At 45.6% G+C, this 20,594-nt stretch overlaps 1 protein-coding gene across 4 annotated transcripts in view; it reads left to right on the top strand.

Moving 5' to 3' along the window:
• The window catches only part of pde4d (phosphodiesterase 4D, cAMP-specific), a 112,784-nt gene that overhangs the window by 81,841 nt on the left and 10,349 nt on the right, over positions 1-20,594 (top strand). For 3 of the 4 annotated variants that reach the window (XM_042708265.1, XM_012828640.3, XM_031570601.2), the window contains 5 exons: positions 10,955-11,146; positions 13,477-13,513; positions 13,704-13,780; positions 13,875-13,924; positions 18,349-18,461. In XM_042708265.1, the coding sequence (XP_042564199.1) occupies positions 10,955-11,146; positions 13,477-13,513; positions 13,704-13,780; positions 13,875-13,924; positions 18,349-18,461 (469 nt within the window). Of the gene's footprint in view, positions 1-4,503; positions 4,956-10,954; positions 11,147-13,476; positions 13,514-13,703; positions 13,781-13,874; positions 13,925-18,348; positions 18,462-20,594 lie in introns of those variants that run through there. The other variant, XM_012828639.3, reaches the window with a different exon arrangement.

Here is a 20,594-nt window from a genome sequence, read left to right as displayed (position 1 = left end):
TTCCATCCAGTTAACCTATTTTCCAGTGTTTGACCACTAGGGAGAGACAGAGTACCAGGAATGTGGGGAAGAAGAGGCACAGGGCGCACTGTACAGTCCAGACGAGCGCAGTCTGCTTCTGTTCAACCTGGCAGCTCAACCAGCACTAATGTGCACAGCTGCCTAGCAACTCCCCAAAACCAATCATATGTCTCCTGTTATTTTTGAAAGACTAAACGACCCTAATTCGATTCATGGATCTTGAGCACTATTTTGTCATGCAGTGAAAGAGCTTTGTCGGTAAAGGCGTTGTGCTTTCTGCATCTTAATAATAGCACTCCAAGGAGGAGCTGTGGTGCGATAGCATCCCAACCACATACGGGTCCAGGTGCACTTGGGGACCTGGGTTTAGTCCGAACCGCGGTCATTTCTGAATCACACCCCATCTCTCTCTCCCACTCATTTCTTGTCATTCACCACTCTCCTATCTGAATAAAAGGCAAAAAAAATAAACTTAAAAATAATAATAGTGATAGTACTCCAGTACAAATCCCCCCAACCACCACAACCCCCTTCTTCCCATGATGTCTGAACTGCATCCCATACCGTTATTTGCATGCATCCTCTGTCCTCATTCCTCGTTCCTCCAGCTCATGCCCTGGAAATCGTTCAAAGTGTGCCGTCATGAATGTGTAATTTCTCTAGTTAATGCCAGAGGAGACAAAAAAACAAGGAGGGAGGACAGAGGATATAGGAGCGAGGAAACACAAGAGCATCCTACGTGGAGGTCTTTTTAGAGATGGATCTTATGTCTGTGGTTAAAAGGCTCCAGATTGGAGCCTGTATGATTTTGGAATGTGTCAGGTATAAAAATTCTCATTCACATCTGTCAACCTTCAATTTAAAATACGGTGTAGCGGTTTATGAACTAAATTAATTATAAAAGAACGAATTATAAAATTAAATGTAGACCTGGGTCAGTGAAAATCTTTGCAACAACCCTAATGGTTATGTGTTGCCTCTCTGATGACAATTACATAGGCTACAGTACAATTTATAATCTGATTGATCTTAAAATCCTTACATTTTCTTAATGCTGTACAGAACGACAGGTCTGTGAAGTCTAGTAAGAGGTGATGCTGCTGAATCATCAGTTATTGACGTCTCTAAATAGTAATGCGTGAGTAAGCAAGCACATCTAATTTCGCATGTGTGTCTGTCCTTGACTCCTCTCTTCACGCTGCATTCCTTCCTCGTTTCCGTGACGTATTTACCAGAGGGGAGGGGCTAGGACAGAACGAAAGGCAGGAAGGAAGGAAGGGAGGATTGACAAATAAAGGAAATGATAACCACCCCTGGAGTTCAGCATGTGGTGTTCCGGATGTTTCCTTGTGAGTGGCTAGGTAGTGATTATGTGCAATCGCAGTGGTAGCACTTACTGTAACAGGAGAGAATAGGAGCATTGAAGTTACACAGAGAGGGAGTGACAGTACACACACACACACACACGCAAGCACGCACGCACGCACGCACACACACACACACACACACACACACACACACACAGGCCCATTTCCACTCACAGAACATTGACAATGGACGTCAGATCCCACTTTTCATCCATGTGCCGTATGCTGACAGCACCACCCGACCCTTCTCTTTCCCCCACTTCTACCCTCCTTCAGCTGCAAAGAGCACATCTTGGCCCACCGATGCCCCTGGCTCCTCTGCCGCGGTGCACCAGGTACAGGACATTACGCAGTGAGCGTGAGTGCCTGGAGAGGCACTCTACTGGACAGGACGCCACATCCAGGGCACTGGCGCGGCACTGCCATGCAGTCTGTGTGAACTTGCGTCAGGAGACTCCGCTCTTAACCTAACAGGCCGCAGGTCACACTTAATGGGCTGCTCTGCTGAATGAAATGAGGCCGAAGATGAGGCTCAGTCATGCCTGAAAGACTGTGTGTGTGTGTGTGTGTGTGTGTGTGTGTGTGTGTGTGTGTGTGTGTGTGTGTGTGGGTGTGTGTGTGTGTGTGGGTGTGTGTGTGTGTGTGTGTGTGTGTGTGTGTGTGTGTGTGTGTCTGTGTGTGTGTGTGTGTGTGTGTGTGTGTGTGTGTGTGTGTGTGTGTGTGTGTGTGTGTGTGTGTGTGTGTAATTAGAGGGAATGTGTATGTATGTATGTATGTGTGTGTGTGTGTGTGTGTAGGAGAGAAGGGGTCAGAGAGGGTCAGAGAGCATAACCTCCACAACTGTGTTGATCAGAACTGAATGCAATGGGCTGTGTTAGTCTAAGATTGGGGACGCCAAGTTACATTAAATCCACATGATTTTTGCTTGGTCAGATGACGTTGATAATCCTGTTCCTGTAATTCATGCTGCCTTTTTCCCACTCTGTCTAGACAACTGGTAGGGGCTGTGAAGATTACTACACGTGTGGGGATCAGTATTGTAGTGTTTTGGAACTAGATACACATCTACTGAATTTGATGCAGTTTATGGCATTCTGCTAACTGGCCCAGGAGCATGATTAGTGGTTTAGTGCTTTTAGTGCTTTGAATGCTTTAGGGCCTTTGGTGTCTTTTCAAAGTAGTTCTGGTTGGTAGACCATAACTGTCTGAGCATTCTGAGATTTATTGGAATTGTGTGGTTTAACAAAAGAACATTCTATTCCAGAATATCATCACACACTGTGAACCAGAGAAGAAGAATGTTTTATGCTTTGAAATTTCTGATATACAACCAACTATACTGATATGTAATAATAACATAAAAAACACCTTTCTACTTTTGTAATGGGTGTTTGAAAAACTGAAGCCTTTTTGGGAATGCAAACCATGCAATACCACTGCGAGATCTTTGGCTTGCCCATCATCTTACACTGTAGAGTTAAATTGGGTCTTGGTAGTTTTGCCTAATGCCGTGTATGTGTTTGTGTTGTGCTTTGGGGAATGGTGACGGTGTCTCAAAACCATACACTGGTGTCTCACCAGTTTGATACAGGGTTAGGGGTCTTTGAGACCATATCCCTTTTTAAATAGAGAACCCGTTATACCACCATTAAAAAGACCCCTCGTTAAGCCACCTTTGCTTGTTTAAACTGACTCAAACAGAGGCGGCATATTGCAACCCCAGTGAATGCTTTTAGATTGTATGCTTTTAGATAGCATGCTGGCGATCCATGCCATGGCGTGACGTTTAACATAGCATCTAGGTTGACCTATAATGCCATCTGCAAGACCACTTTGACATCTGATATTTCCAACTCAGGAAATTGCACTAGAACACCACTTGAACTCAGAGTTCCAACTCAGAGCCTTGAGGTTGGACCGTTTTTCTTGCTTAGGAAGGTTCCTAAATGACCTGAAAGTATCTAAGTGGCAGCCATGACAAAAGCTGGTCAAATTTTCTAAATGCTGAGGAAAGGTGCGTCAATACTTCATGTCTTATCTCTTTTAGCATATGCTGCGCTAGACCATCCTTGATGAAAGGAAAGAAGATAATGCCGTCACATGATTCCTTGTGGCAGCAATATTTAAATATCCATGTCAATAACATCCACCATTGCGTAATTATGTAGGTTGACGTGTAACAGCAGTCGGATTCTCTTAGCACCGCGGTTGTCATTTCCTAAGTCCTTATGAATCGTCCTTCACATCTTTCCTTGGCCTCATGACGATTTCCATTGAGGTCAAGGAAAAGTGATTAGAGAAGGACACAGGGAATAATATTTTGACTATCCACCTGCAGCCTTTGACTAGGCTATATCAAAGGTTAAAAACATTTTAAAGGTGTGAGAAGAAATGCATGAAGAGGCAGTGTGTCAAATGAGTCATCACAACATCATTTTGTTTACATTTGGCTTCCCTCCTTGAACAGGCAGAATAAAAAGCCCCCATGTAGGGCCACCGGACTGAGATTACCCCAAAGCTGTAATTCTGGGAAACTGCCCCCTCCTCTTGATTCTCCCTCCCCAACCCTACGAATTCTTGAGCCCACCCCTCCACCCAAACCCACCTTTTTTCTTTATCTATGTTTACACAAATAAAACATTCCCATGCCTGACACTTTCACACACACACACACACACACACACACACACACACACACACACACACACACACACACACACACACACACACACACACACACACACACACACACACACACACACACACACACACAAACAAACACACACACAGTGTATACACAGTCACTTGAGATGGTGTTTTGAAGTTTGGGGAGTGCCCTGCCCTGCCCCCAACGTCATTACTACAGTTACATACCTCACAGCCTTGAGGCAGGAAGAATGATATAAACGAGAGAGGGAAGGAGAGGGAGAGAGAGAGAGAGGGAAGGAAGGAGTGTGAGAGAGAGAGAGAGAGAGAGAGAGGGAGAGAGAGGGAAGGAGGGAGTGTGCGAGAGAGAGAGAGAGAGAGAGGGAGCACAGGGAGGAAGGGATTGGACAGATCCCCTACCGTATCCCCCCCTTTCCCCTCCTTCTCTGGGTGGGCGGGGAGACAGCCGCGGGAGTCACTTGAGACGGAGCTGCCCTTTCAGACTCCTCACAGGAGACCTTGCTGCTCCGCCACTGCCTGCTCTTACACACACAGACTCTCACACACACTCTCTTGCCTGTGTGAGGGTCACGCCGACAGCATACAGGCGAGCCAAGGACTAGACGCGACCTGCCGTTCAGTTTGTGTGTATGTCAGACTGAGACTATGTGTGTATGAGAGAGAGAGAGAGAGAGAGAGAGAGAGAGAGAGAGAGAGAGAGAGAGGGAGGCAAAGAAGGACAGTGCAAATGTGAAATTAAGTGTGTGTGTGTGTGTGTATGCGTGTACACATGCTTGACCCCTGACTGAAGGTGCATGTGTGTGTGTGTGTGTGTGCGAGAGTCAGGATGAGTATCATAATGAAGCCTCGCTCCCGCTCCACCAGCTCCACCAGCTCCATCAAGAACACGGAAGGCACAGGGTAAAGTTGAGCTTCCTTTCTTTCCTCTCTTTCTCTGTCTCATTTCACCTTTTCTCCCCCTTCTCTCTGCTCCCACCCAGCCAGCCAGCCAACCTTCTTCTGCCTTATGCTCAGTGTGAAACCAGCATAAGGGAGGAAAAGTGGCCATCTGCTTGGTACAAATGCTGGCCAGAGTTAAAGGTTACGAGTGTGAAGGTTAGCAGTTGAAACCCATCGCTCGTACACTTTTGTAGATCATTCATTCGGGGTAGTGGCTTTTCTTTTCCCTTTTCCCCCCTACAGAGTGGCATTTGTCATCATAGAACCTGGTTTTGGCCAGCTGATTAAACTTCAGGTATGTGTAACCTTATGAGTGCAAATGAGTGTGAATTTGTGCAGTCATATAATAAATTGCCAAGGGCGGATACCTCGGTGAGTATCCTCTGTCATGTCCCATCTTGCCTGGCCTGATTACTGTTGTGTGCGTGAAGGCTGCTTACAAGACCAAAGACAAGCATAGTGTTAAAAAAAACAGATGTTGAGGATGATCGAATTGTACAAACTGATGGTACAGTACAAATGATTCAGAGTAGTTTATCGGTTTGTATAAACACAAATTATGCATTTGTGCGTGTGTGTGATTGTTTATGTGTGTGTGTGTGTGTGTGTGTGTGTGTGTGAGAGAGAGAGAGAAAGTGCAAGAGAGACATACAGACAGTGAGTTAGGGAAAACAATAGAGAGATTGAGAGCGGATAGGGTAAACACTAGAAATAGTGTTTCTCGATGACTTGAGTTCAACCTGTCAGCTAAGTGAACATTCCGCTGGCTGAAGAGAAGAATGGAGAAGGGAGGACATTGCTTTGGAATTCTGTTCACAGTCAGCACCTTTAGCTCAGAGGGAGATTTACTGTGAGATTATGACAAACAGCACTGCTGTAGTATGCGTTTGGGACAGGGGCAGGCCTTGGGTGTGTAATGCTATTTTGTTTACTTAACACTGAATCAGACGTTTTTCTGACGTTATTCACATTTTTGTGTTGCCTGGTTGGAGGAAACAACACAGATTCCTGCACTCCTGCTGAGTGTGGCCAAGCCTTTAAATAAACCACATGGTGACCAGAGCAGTGAAATCCGAACGGCAGAGTTTAGATGTGGTTTGACAGCTGATGAAGTAAGGCATTAATTCCCAGGTCATGCGTATTCATATTTTGAACCATATATTCATATACTGAACCACGGCACATTTCTGTGTTTGCATAGTTTGAAGTGTGTCTTTTGAAACTAACAGTTAGCTGGCTTTTTGGGAGGTAGCATTCCTCATTTGTTTTGTCTGCCAGTCACGAGGCACAAAAACCTTTTGCTGGAGGGAGAAGAACACTGATGTTTGCAGTGCTGATGTGCATCTGGGTGTATGTGTATGTTTGTGTTTGTATGCATGATGTGTGTATGTGTGTCTGTGTCTGTGTATGTGTGTGTGATGCTATGTTTGTGTGTATGTGTGTGTGTGTGTGTGTGTGTGTGTGTTTGTGTGTGTGCATAGTACTTTTGTGTAACTGTGTGTGCGTGTGTGTATTTGTGTGTGAGTGTGTGCATGTGTGTGCCTGTATGGTGTGTGTGTGTGTGTGTGTGTGTGTGTGTGTGTGTGTGTGTGTGTTCGGTGTGCAGGGCGGTCAGAAGCATTCTTCTCAGCAGATGTGCACACTCTTATCTGACAGAGTGATTGTACTGAAGGTCCTGGCCCTCAGGGTACTGTCCGTATGTTCCTCTCTGACATCACTACAGTGTGTGATACCATAATGGTTCTCTCTCTCTCTCTCTCTCTCTCTCTCTCTCTCCCCTTTTCGTTTTCACGGCATTCTCAGATTCATGTGTTTGTTGTCATTTTTCTCTCTCTTGGCCTCTGTGAGTGGTTAATTGAATCTTGAGTGCTTCAGCTCTCTTCAGCACTCTGCTCCTTGTTAGTTTTTGTGGGGAAGACGCCCTTTGGGAATGAGGCAAGTGGATGACACCAGTGGCTCCACACACACACACACACACTCACACACACACACACCCCTACAGCTCATAGAGGCCTCATTATTTTAGTACGTTTTGTCACTTTTCCTTCTCTGCGGCTGTCGGTGCATTTTCTTTCGCTGCTGCTACATGCAAATGGCCTCACACGGTGCCTTTGTGGTTTCACAAGATTTCCAGTCTTTTTAAGGTTACTTGCATGGTATTCCCTTTTCGGCACTGTACTTTTCCATGGAGCTTTTAATGGAATGCTTTGAGACAGTGTCATAGGGCATGTGAATGGCCAACCATGGCTTTGGGTTATATTGTATCAGTATCCTCCAAGGACCTTTCTCTGGTCATGCAGTGGCGTCACTTGGAATGTCTGTCAAAGAGCACCTGAATCTTCATTACAGTAAGGAGCTGATGGACTAAAGTGGTTTAGTTAATGAACTGCAGACACATAGGATATAACTGAGGATATTTCTGATTTTCATCATGGTGTACATACCTCTGTGATGGAATATAACCATTCCTGTGTGTGATGTGGAAGGAGAACTAACATGGTTCACATGCCTGAGGAATGCTCTGCCCTCAAGTATCTCTGTTAATTAGCGTTCAGCATAAGTGCTGACGGCAGCTTAAACTATTTTCATAATGTAAACGAACTGACATCAATTAGTCGAGGAAGCTGACCAGCTGTCTTTCAAACAATGGGTTTCTGGGGTTTTAGAACATAGAACATACGTTATTATTTTAATTTCTTTTCAAACATTACCAGAGTTTTCCTATAACACGTATGATCGTGTTTGTCGTTCAGTCTTACCACTCCATTGGGTTTGGTTAAAAATTGCTTTGAGTGAGCATACAGACTATGACCCACAGTCAACAGTTTTATTACGATCCACAGAGCCAAAAATAGAATGCCACTAAGCAGTGAACCTCCGTGGTATGGCTTGGATTGCCTTTGATTACAAGGTCAGGCTTTCTGCTGTTATATCTCATCAGAAAGGCCAAAATGTAATTACTGTATTGGAAATGGAGAGCAGTGTATACATACACATACAGCAGGCATGTGGACGTGGGTAACATTAGCTTTTTGTCTAAGCATGTGGTGACCTGGAGCCAGAGGAACAGATGGAGACTCTCACTGATCAGTTATTGAGCCCTGATGGAGAAGAATAGAAGAGAGACAGAGAGAGAGAAAGAAGGAATGAGGAATGAGGTGAGGTGAGTGGGGGGAAGAAAGCATTTTGGCCAGCTTTCTTTAGGCCTGTGTCCAGGAAAACAAGCTTGACCCAGAAGGTCAAAACACTTGGGGCAAGTCAAGAGATATTTGACTGATAGCAGAACATTTTAATTACGTAGAAAAATTCTAAGTACTTCCTGTTTGTTTTGAATTTTTGTTTGTTTGTCTCATGAAATGAGCCTATAAACCATGCGTGTACAGTGTGGAAAAATACAGTGTGAGATACGAAGCATGATTTGGTACACACCCAAAGGAAAAAAAAATACCATATCAGGAGGCTCTTGCTTATCTGAAATCAAAGACTTTGCGCATGGAGGAAACTGTCAGTGGCATCCCGTGGGGAAAGGGACATGTGTTTGGCGTGGGATCACGCCTCAGTGGCTGTGGTAGGCTATACTCACTTCGGAACGCCTAATCATCTATAATGCATGTCCAGTGAGTTGGCTACGGCAGGCTGTAACCAAGTCGGTGTGGTGTGATAGCACCTGTGGGAGGCTCTCCATCCGCAGAGTCAGACACCAGCTCCCAGACGCCCACATACCCTCCTTCCCTCCACCCAGACTATGAAATCCTCTCATACTAGAACCCTTCCCAGTGTGGCCGAATTTCTTACCTCTAACTTTGGTTCACTATCGATCAGCTGAGCCTAATTAAGGTGAGGTTGTGCTGAATGTTGCAGCATCCACAGGGACCTCTGCAGTAGGGAAAAGGGAGTACCACGAAGAGTAACCTGGCCATGCAGTGCGAGCAAAAGCTGCACAGTGCCACCCTCTGACCAAACAGTAGCCTAGTGCCTAACCTAGAGGGAGAATAAGCAAGAATGTGCTTAAAATAACGCACTCTTTGTGGTTTTAACTGGACTTGATGATAATTCATCATTTCACAAATGGTGCAAATGACTATTATTTATTTCTCTGTTTTTTCTTTCTTTTTTAACAACTTTACTTCAGCCAGTCTCTCAGCAGCACTCCATTGCAGTCTCCCTGCAATGAGAGCCAGGGTGGAGTGGAGAACACGTGTGTGTATGTGCATTGGGCGTGTGTTCCACGAGTGCAACATGTTTTCAATCGAGTACTTGTTGGTGGGGATGGGGGTGGGGGTTATACTTTTGGCATCTGCAAATGCGGTAGGGTTTGCTGGGGTCCAAGTGATGTTAATTTCGCCATCAAAGGGTGTAGGCATGGCTTTGTGAGGACGTCCGTGTACCCTACACGTTTTTGTGACCCTGCAGACACAGACCCTTTTCGCACAGCCAATACACAAGGGCACCAACTGTGTAACTGTGGACTCAAAGCAAAACTAGAAAGTACAACTATGGGCCCATGGTGTCTACAACTGTCCGTGTGTATGTCCACAAATACAACTCCCTCCAAAACCTGCTTCACCCCTGACTCCAAACAAATCAGTATGGCAAATGTAGTCAATACTAACAATGAACAATATTTAAAAACGGCCCCATTTTCAATTCCTACATTAGCAGAAGGAGATTAACATGCACTCGATGTTAATGTAGAAACTCGTTTCTTTTTATGTAATTTGTCAAGTAATCCAATGTGCGAGTACTCTGTGAAACCCCAGGATAGGGTGCACGCTGTACCTGTTCTCCCAGCCGACACAATGGCCTGATTCTGCCTGTGCGTCTGATTAGCATGTTCCCTCCCCTGCTCCGACGCAGGCAGGGGCTTTTGTGTCGTGATAAGCGAAAGGCCAGCCCCATCTCCTGGGCTCCAGATTAGCACGGCAGAGTTACTCACCATGCAGATGACGCCGACGATGATGATGATGGTGATGATGACTATTAAAGCATCGGGGACAGCTAGGAAGGTGACGGTCCCTACGCATGCAGGGATTCCCTCTGAGGGGATTTGTGTTTGTAAATCAGCCCTAATGGAAGGGGGGAGGGGTTTCCATGCCACTGAGGCAACAGCAGTTAAGAGGATCACCTGGGTGATGCATGCTGACGTAGCACACACGTCTGCAGGGGATCCCCTCTGCGTCAGGAGGTCCTCTGGTGCTGGAGGCTTAAAGCTCAGCACTGGAGGTCAGCTGAGGCAACAGGCAATTCACAGGCAATTCACAGTCACAACATTTTGGATAAAGAAGTGTTTGTGTCACTGTGGCAGAACCTCTTTTGGTTTCAGTGATCTTTTTAAAATGTAGTCTTCTCAAACTAAAGAAACTATATTTTGTCTACTATTCTGCATTGAAAGTGCTACGTTTTCCACATAAATCCTGTCAGACATCTTATAGCTTATAGAAACTTAGAAACTTATAGCTAATTTGTCTGGCAAATTAACCCAAGGGTGATTAAATGTAAACTGTTTGCCACGTGTTTGACAACATTAGAGAGAGATGGGGTTGAGATATACTGAGAGAGATCCACAGAACTTCTCAAGGGAGCTGTAATAGTCCGAAAATTAGAATGAATAGCTGCATTTGACCCTCAATCCAGAGTAATAGGGACACTGTGATTTATTCTCCCCTCTCACATCCATCACCCAGTTATATGAATTGCTTTAGTTAACTGCCGGATTTGATTGGAGTTTATTGAATTGACTTATGAAGGCAGTGGCATGTGTGCTAACAAGTTACAGGACCTGTTGTGTGCCTCAAATAATTCAACATATTTCTTCAGTGGGTCACATGCAGCTCAGAGTCCACAGCGGGCAAATTCAGCATAGATGAAGTATACAAGCAAAGCTTACACATCCTTTCACATAAATACCCGAAACCTTACATTTATTCCCCTCTTGTGTCTTTTCCCTCTCTCTTCTGCAGCTTCGATGTGGACAATGGCACGTCGTCGGGACGCAGCCCTCTGGACCCCATGGCCAGCCCTGGGTCAGGACTCATCCTGCAGGCCAACTTTGTGCACAGCCAGCGGAGGGAGTCTTTCCTCTACCGCTCGGACAGCGACTATGAGCTGTCCCCCAAGTCCATGTCCCGGAACTCCTCCATCGCCAGTGACATGTGAGTACTACACAGACAAGCCAGAGAGACTAGCGGAGGGAGCTAGTGTCTTGGGGAAAAAAATCTTCAGCACTGTTCCTGATGAATTTGGAGAATATATCTGTCTTTGTGTGTGTGCGTGTGTGAGCGTGTGCATGCATGCACATGTGTGTTTGTGTGTTTGCGGGGAGGCAGAACTTACTCTTCCTGTATTCCAGCATAGGACGTTGTTAGTGCTCGTGATCTCCATCTAGGTGTCTTGTAGATGTAGCCTCCCGCCGGGGCTCAGCTACAGTCATTAGGTTATGCTGCCTGATTGAATCACATTTAGTTCGTTTTCTTCCCTTTCACAGTTTGTGAGAAGTGGACTGTCACTGAAATGGTGCATTGAGCAAAATAAACGTGCACTGCGCTAAAGTTTTAGCATACTTTTATATTATTCATGTTAGCAAGGCCAATAGATCTTCTGCAAAATTTGCCCACTTTATTCCAGATACATTGAGCTTAATGTCTGTAAGTTCATGGAACAGTGTTATAAAGATAGTACAGAAGAACTGCAATATGTTATGAAGATTACAGCCACCTAATCAAGTGTGTGAGCTTAACAACAGTTCGCTGGAGCGTCGTATTGCAAAAATGCAGTGGACATTGTTGCATTGTATTTTGCATTACATTTCACATAAAATAATTATGCCTAATTCTGTAACAGAACAAGGGTTATTTTACCAACCAAACATGCAGCGAACCTAAATAATGCAACATCTTTCCACCTGCTGTTTGAAAGGCTCATTGAATTTCCATTTCATGAACATGCATGGTGCATGTACTGTAAGCAGATCATCATGCGTGCTTTGGAACATCATGTTACCACTTCACATAGCAGCCCTGACGGGAACAAGCAGTTTGAGAATATTGCCACATACCTAGCATGCTATCCGGTTCCAGTGAATGGGTTATTGACCGAAAGCTGCACATCTAACATATCCATTTCTAAATGATGCATGGGACATTGCTGCCAAGTGACTTGGTACCATGGATTTTGTTCTTTTTTTGCTCAAATATATACCACTTAATAATAAACATAAACATGCACCTCTTATATTTAAAAACCAAAATAGAAATATGTATGTTTTAAAAGGTGGTGGATGACATCTGCGTTCAGCTTACTTATTTTGCTGTTTCGTATGTCAGGGAAACGTCCTTGTCTTTTTGCACACAAGTGCACCCTCTCCCTTTCTAAACGTGCTTCATTTTGTCAGTGGAGTTCATGTTGAGGTGGTCAGTGGATTGCATGTTGAGGTGGTCAGTGGTGCATGTTGAGGTGGTCAGTGGATTGCATGTTGAGGTGGTCAGTGGATTGCATGTTGAGGTGGTCAGTGGATTGCATGTTGAGGTGGTCAGTGGATTGCATGTTGAGGTGGTCAGTGGATTGCATGTTGAGGTGGTCAGTGGATTGCATGTTGAGGTGGTCAGTGGATTGCATGTTGAGATGGTCAGTGGATTGCATGTTGAGATGGTCAGTGGATTGCATGTTGAGATGGTCAGTGGATTGCATGTTGAGATCGTCAGTGGAGTGCATGTTGAGGTGGATTGCATGTTGAGGTGGTCAGTGGATTGCATGTTGAGATGGTCAGTGGAGTGCATGTTGAGGTGGAGTGCATGTTGAGGTGGTCAGTGGTGCATGTTGAGGTGCAGTTGAGTGCATGTTGAGATGGTTTGGATGATCAGCAGCCATGGAACCCAGGAAACTTGCATGGTAAAATTGTGCAGTAACACAAGCAGTGGTTAATACGCTCTTTGAGGCATTTAATCCTCCTAATCACGTAAAGATGGAAAGGCTCCCCAAACCTCTCACAGAGGGAGTCCTTCTAGCATCAAATTGTATTTGTAATCCATCCAGGACACAGTGTTACAGTTAGCAGAGAACAGGTTGTCTGTTAATGTTTGGTGGCAATGAGTGGCAACTTAAAGTTGATATTGAAGTAATGTAATGTTTTCTGGCAACTTCTGCTCATTTTCACTGTCTGGAGAACACGGAGGCTTGCGTGACTCCTATAGATAACATTCTCCAGCTCTGTTCTGTTCTGGCGTCCAGCCCCGGAGCATGCCATGTGTGCTCAGCTGTTGTTTGGCTATCACACTTCCCCATGTATTGTTTACATCCTGCAACTCCAGATGTAGTCCTCTGAAGCTTATATCACTTAGTTTACAAGCTACATCTGCATGAACGTTGACCTAGATTCTAGTTTACATTGCATGTACTGGCCCATTGCTCACACAATAAATGTGTATGTGGAATTTGTGCTATCAGAACTGAAAGGTAACAGACAATGTCTTATCTCTTTTCACAGTCATGGGGACGACATGATTGTAACTCCATTTGCACAGGTAAGCATCAGGCGTACGTGTGAGAATGATGACAACTTCCAGATGCCGTTGCAATGTGGTTTAAATAATGGCCTCAACCCAGTGTGAGCTTCAGCTCCACTGCTATTTTTATATCAGACCGAGGCCTCAGTAGTTGGGACTGTCCTTTTAGATTATTTATGTAACATAATCCAACATCTCTCTCCCTCAGGTTCTGGCCAGTTTGAGAACTGTACGCAACAATTTTGCTGCGTTAACCAATGTTCAAACAGAAAGGGCCTCTAACAAGTGAGTAACTTTGTTCACTTGCATATGCACACAACTGTGAATGTGTGTTCAAATCATGACTATATCAATAACAAAAAAAATGTGTTTCCAATAGGAGATCGCCCATGTGCAACCCCCCATCCATCACAAAGACCTCAATCACAGGTACAGTAATTATTGTCATCATTTTGATATTCTGCATGTAAGTGTTTGTGTGTGTGTGTGTGTGTTTGTGTGTGTGTGTGTGTGTGTGTGTGTGTGTGTGTGTGTGTGCGTGTGCGTGTGCGTGTGCGTGTGCGTGTGCGTGTGTGTGTGTGTGTGAGTATGTATATTTGGATGGTTTGTATGCTCGTACAGTTAAAAGGCCTTTGTTTGTTTATACCGAGCTGTCATGGCATCCAACATCCTGTTGGGGGTGCCAAAAACATAGGATTCCATTGTGAACAGCATGTAACACACCTCACTGGAAAATGGAACCTCAACTATATGATGCCATTGTTCCCTGCCCTGGATCATATATTCTGGACTGTGGGTTGCTTCTCGATGTGTGCCACCTCAGCGTCAAAATGTTGACAGAGGATTTGTGCCATGATGCTGACAGATAGCCCCATATTTCTCACCCCAGCGCAAAGAGGTCTTGGCCACGGTTTATACTCCAGATTTGTTGTGAAACCTTTGTTATCATTTCCCTGTGTGTCAGCCAAGGCCTGACAAGATCAAAATATAAGTGTCCTTGAGCGGCATCCCTAGTTCTTCTCAGCAGTGTGGTAATATATGAGCTTGGTAGCATGTGAACCAGCCTGACATGTCACAGCCTCCTCCCTTGCTGTTGTGTCTAGGGAATACTCTTAATCGTTTAGTCTCAGAGAGTAGTGTTGGTATACTCTCTATGAAACATGGTTTATAAGAGTGTACCAAATACATATTCATGTTCTGTTTTGTGATTTATTTATATTTATATTTTATATTTTGCCATATAAAGTACATGGGGATAATGTAAGTGCTGCCTGATAGCGAAGCCAGAAGAAGTGGTGTGGGGGAATATGACTTTAAGAGCTTCCCCTATCACCTCAATCACCTAATTTATCAAGTGCATCAATGTATTGATTGCCTCAGCTCACTCTGGGCTACTTATAGATCTCTCCATAGCGAAGCGCTCCAATAAGGTGTGGGTGTAGGCACTTTATCCATAGCATGGAGACAAAAATAGAGAGGGGGGGACCTTAGCAACCGAGAGTGTGAGCAGAGCGTGGGCAGAAGTTGTCCGCTGCCGAGATACAGAGTAGCAGTGATATGGATTAATGTCACTCTGACCTAAGAGCTCCAGATGGTCTCAAGTATCATGACCTTTTAAAAAAGATATTGCTTGAAACCGTATGGGAAATGTAATACCTGAATTACTATAATGTTATCTCATATGTTCAACTATGGGTTCGTTTTCAAATTTTCAAATAAAAAACATATACATATAGTTTATCTTGAAGTTGTGAAAGTACAATTCTGAAGAAGCTGTTTACTTTATAGTAGAAGAACACTATCTGTATAATCAGTCTCTAGATCAGTTCCTCAGGTGGGAATTTATGTAATCCAATAGAATTTAGTGATATCGCCATATCCTATAGGCAGAAAGCAACAAGGAAGATTGATGTTTGTGTGTGTGTGTGTGTGTGTGTGTGTGTGTGTGTGTGTGTGTGTGTGTGTGTGTGTGTGTGTGTGTGTGTGTGTGTGTGTGTGTGTGTGTGTTTGCTAGTTGGAATGAAATGAGAATCAGCAGGGTTATTATAGTTGACAAAAACAAAAACTGAAAAGAACCTAAGATATTTGATGTCATGCTTTCTTTCCTCCTACCTTTTCAGCTTCTATAAATCAAGGCTTTCCTCATAATACCTGAAAGGTAAAACTAACACTAAAACTAAATAGAAACTAAACAATTCCTCAAGATAAAAATAAAAATGCTTATACACTCATACATCTAAAACTAAACTGAAATAAAAAAAACACACTGAAAGATTAAATAAAAAGAAAACCTAATGACAATATAATATAAAAACACTGGTTGTGAGTCACATTTCCACATCCCTGGCCCCTTTGCTGATACCATCAGCCATTTTTCACAGATCAGTTATTAACACCTCACACTTTTAATGAAGCGGTGATGAGTCACTGGCTCCATCTAGGTGCAAAGAGGTTTCACTCACCATTTCCCCTTTTCCATTCATATTCAATTCATCTGATCCAACACATTTGTCAAGCTTTTATTCTGCTGGTTCAGAAAGCTTTTTTGGGCTTGACCAAAACTCAAAACATTATTTGGGGTCATAAAAGAAGTGTCTGTGTTGGTACACTATCCCTGGTGAAGTCATAGTAACTTGTGTTAACTTTGAATTTAGCTGGATTTGACAGGTCATTATGAAGACAGTGGGAGTGGGAAGACGCGTCAGTTGTGGTTTGGTACTAATGTCCTCTCCCGTTTGTCGGTCCTACTGTCCAGGTCCAGCAGTAGAGTGCGATCCGCTACAGGATTTGCAGCCAGCCCTGCTGTCTGTAGCGTAGAGTGGCCTCTCAGGGTTGGTGTCTGATGTCGCGCTAAGCATGAGAAGAATGTCATTGACGTCAGCACCGTCCCTTTCATAACGAGTGGCACCCCAGGCTTTACTTCCATAGGAGAATGGAGGAGAGAGAGACTGACAGAGAGGGAGGGAGAAAGAGAGAGGGGGAGAGGGGGAACAAGAGAGGAAGCGTAAAAAGGAGAAAGAGAGTGAAGTGTGTGAGAGAAAGAATCTGGGGTCACACAGGGGGTGTTGTGTCGTTGCCATGGAGTGCTGGTGATGTTTGCTGGGCTTTCACAAGGCAAGGCTGAGTTCAGACTCGGACTCGACCCTGGTCCCCATTTCAAACCTGTCATTACGCACACCTCACACACACACACGTCACATAGTGAAGTGCCCTTCATTAAAAAAATAGAGTTATCCTAGTTCCTAGTTTTCTGATAACTGTAAAGCTCTAATCCAATGGAATTCCCTCAAGTTTTCCCACAAAAGATATACCCATGAGAGCAATAAATCCTCAATAATACTGGAACGTCAGAATATTATTCTAGTACATATTGTCTTTAAGCATTGCTACTACCAGTAAGCACTTTCATTTGATCAATTTAAAAGTGATTTTAAATATTATATTAAATATTTAGAGGAAGCAGTTTGTATTTCGGATCATAGCTGATGAATCAGTTCTTTACAGAACCCCCCTCCCCAAAAAAAGACCCTTGCTTCATCATGTTATCTGTGGGAAGCATGTGAAAGAGATGTGAGTTCCAGAGGTGTCCTTCACAGCCAGCTGCTCCCACTCCGCTCGGCTCCACTTCAGGCCAGGATTTCCCCACTGCTCATCCCCAGCCACCATGCAGCTAGTTCTCTCTCTCTCTCTCTCTTGCGCGCACGCCTCTCTCCCTCTCCCAGGCTCCGGGTCCTGTTTCATGAGGAAGCGCCGTCGCTGCTGACACCCCCCCCCCGCGCGCGCTCCTATTCACATTCGGCTGTAGAAGCCTCCTGCTCCTCGCCGCGCATCTTTGTGGAGCTCGCTAAAGGAGGAGCAAAGAAGAAGAAAGCAAAAGAAAAGGAAGCAAAGGAGGGAGGGGGGCAGTGGAGGGGAGAGAGGAGTTGTCGGTAGGAATTGAACTGATGCGACCGTCCCTGCGTTCTGCATGGGTGACTAACCCTGTTAGGCTGAGGAGAGGAGCCGCCTTCAAGGCTTTCTGTTACCTTTAGCCAAGCTTGGATACGGATATGGTGTGTGGATATGTGTGTGTGGGTGTGCGGATGTAAACGGGAATGTGTTTGTTGTGTGTGTGGAAACTCCACATCATGCCTGTCTCCTTTGTTGTGGGCCAGACTGCGGGGACTTGAAACGCTGTTGCATCTGATGGGTTGTGGATGTAGTTTCCGCAACACTCTCTGTCTCTCTCTCTCTGTCGCTCCGCCATGGGCCTGCTCACCGCAACGACTCTTCAGGAAGACTGGAAACATGACCGGCCTGAACAGTGTACTGGATCTACGACATTCACAGCACCACTCTGAACCGTGACTATTTGTGCTTGAGTGTGTTGCGAGTGTTCATGTGGGTGTGTGAGTAAAACTGCCTCCCTGTGTGAAAACACTGTATGTTTCCCCTGTGTGTGCGTGTGTGTTTCGGGGCATAGGACCCTCTCTCCCCGCCCTGCGTCGGCTCCCTCTGTGCTGTGTGTGCTGTCATTGTGTGGTGACTGGTGGTGGCTGAGCATCGGCGGTCGGGGCCTCCCCTCTGGATTCCCGCCACCTCCTCCACCACCACCGCCGCCACCGACACCGCTGGTGAGGACTGCTGTCTGTCTGGCAGGGCCGGGGGCTCGGCCCGGGGACAAGGCCCCTTTATACCATGCCGAGGAGGAGGGCGCCTCGGCATGAAGAGCCGCCCATGCGTTCAGCCAGGAGCTCCCAACAACATGGCGGTACGCGGAGGAGAGGGAGAGCCTCCCCGCACGGCCGCGGCTAGCCCCCTGAAGCGGCTCCGGACTGACCCCCTGCCTCTCCCCTCCTCTCTCCCCCTTCCAGAGGAGGCCTACCAGAAGCTGGCCACCGAGACCCTGGAGGAGCTGGACTGGTGCCTGGACCAGCTGGAGACCCTGCAGACCAGACACTCGGTCAGCGAGATGGCCTCCAACAAGGTAAGCCCTGTCTAAGACCTGCATGACCTTACGCTTCATTATACTCTGCGGCAGTATTGGTATTTATATGCATTGTCTGATAAACGGAGACTGCTGAATTGTTCTGAACAAGAAGCTGCGACATGTGTTCAGTTTGTTGGCCTGCTGGGGAAGGGTCTTGTGTCATGAGCGAGCTGTCATGAGTCAGTGTGCTTGGTTATAGTGTCCTGATGTCTCGTCCTGCTAGGACAAAATACATATGTATTCCACATCAGTCACTATAAAAAATAACATTGCTGTTTTGCTTAATGGACTTGCTACCATTATGGAAAGAATCTATTATGTCATTTAAGTGACATCCACCTCCATGCTATCTGGCCATTGGAAGGCTGCGTGTTTTTATTCCTTTTAGAAGCTGTTGATTTGAATGCATTCATATGACACCACTGATGGCCTGATCTTATCTGTAATGTATTTAAACTGAGACAAGAGGATAAATCCAGTGTTGTGGTATGGGACAGACTCCTGTTTTGGATTCCATTTCTTCCCCCTAGGTCAGCCTTAGCTACTGGTGTAGCTCTGTAGTCACAGATGAGCTCATTACTATTATTGTGTCTCACCTTTTCACTCTACAATCCACCTGTAAGCCTGCTAGAGCAGGAATACTTAAACCTGCCTGTTTCACGTAGTGCGATGATGTCAGTTATTGAAAGTCTGGGACATCTAGTGTTTTCATGTGACGAAGCCCACTCTGGCTGTGTGCCTCTTAGAGATGTAGCGTAGCAAGCCAGCCCTTGTTTCTATGGCATCCTGCTCTTCAGTGTTTTGCAGCAACAGCAGTAACAGCAGCAAATTGTCATGCAGGCACACACCGAGCATGCTCAGAACCTCCAGCACAGGGCCCAGCTGTTCTGCATACTGATGAGCTGCTGTGTCGTTCTCTCTCTATTTCACTCTCTCTCTTTCTCTCAGGCCTCTCTCTCTTTCTCTCTTTCTTTCTCTGTATTTCTCTTTCTCTCTCTCTCTCTACACCCTCACCACAGCAATAGCAGAGACCACAGACCACAGGGGAAAACCAGGGTGCTTGTACTGTACCAGCACTGATAAAAATTAATCTAAAGCTGGAAGGAAGGAGCGCGACAGAAAAGAGAGGGATATAGAGAGAGGGAGAGAGAGAGAGGCTGGCCGTTGTGGGAGTGGGAGAGGCAAACAGGTCTGCAGGAACATACACACATCATCACAGCCACTCACAGAGCTGCCTTGGGGTCTCCATGGCAACACACACAGCCTGTCAGGATGCTTGTTTGCTTGTGATACTCGGCAGCGATGCACTGCCATGGTGTCATTCATTACAGGTAGAAAAAGATTGTTATATATAGAGAGAGTTCATCACCACATTTACACTGTATGCCTACACCTACTTACAATGACTATATTGTAACATTGGTAGGTTCTTCGAAGAAGACAACAGCATGTTTTTTCCCTTTTTTTGTGCCGTAGGACTTTTATTGGGACACACAGACAGACAGGAAACAAAAGGCAGGTCGAACTTCGACATAACAAAGCCAGTGACAGTGACAGATGCGCCGACTAACACAGGAGCTAACACGCAGGCATCAAACAGCAATAAATATGGACAAAATGATAACAGTCACACACACACACCTGACCCAAAACAGAGACATGAATCACGTTACTAGGACAGAACACTACAGATGAACAGACCCACTATCTGAACACAGTCACTCGTCTCCCTAGCAACCCATGCACCCAACAAAAAGTCTCTGGAGTTCCTGAGTCTGCCCTGGAGGAGGCCGTTCCAGCCGTTCCTTTAGATGGCAAGGGCAACGTAGAGAACCTGCACTGTGACAGCGGTAGTGTGAAGAACCCTCTGGTTAGCAGTGGTGGCAATGCAGCCCCTCTGGCTGGTGGTGTGGAGGATCCCCCTGGGCTGGCAGCGGACCTTACGGCTGGTGACAACGGCGTGGAGGACCCCTAGGCCGGGAGCGGTGCAGCAGCTCCTCTCATCTTACGGTGGCTTCAATGGCAGCGGCAATGCTGAGGCGCCCTATGGACTGGCACAGCCAATGTGTTGAACTCTTGGGCTGGCGATGGCAATGCAGGGGACCCTAGGGCCTGCCAACATCAATGTAG

The sequence above is a fragment of the Clupea harengus genome, chromosome 7, assembly GCF_900700415.2.
Source record: "Clupea harengus chromosome 7, Ch_v2.0.2, whole genome shotgun sequence".
In the NCBI taxonomy this organism is placed as follows: Eukaryota; Metazoa; Chordata; class Actinopteri; order Clupeiformes; family Clupeidae; genus Clupea; species Clupea harengus.
Note: the sequence above shows the minus strand (reverse complement) of the source record. Positions and strands in the feature narration are given on the sequence as shown.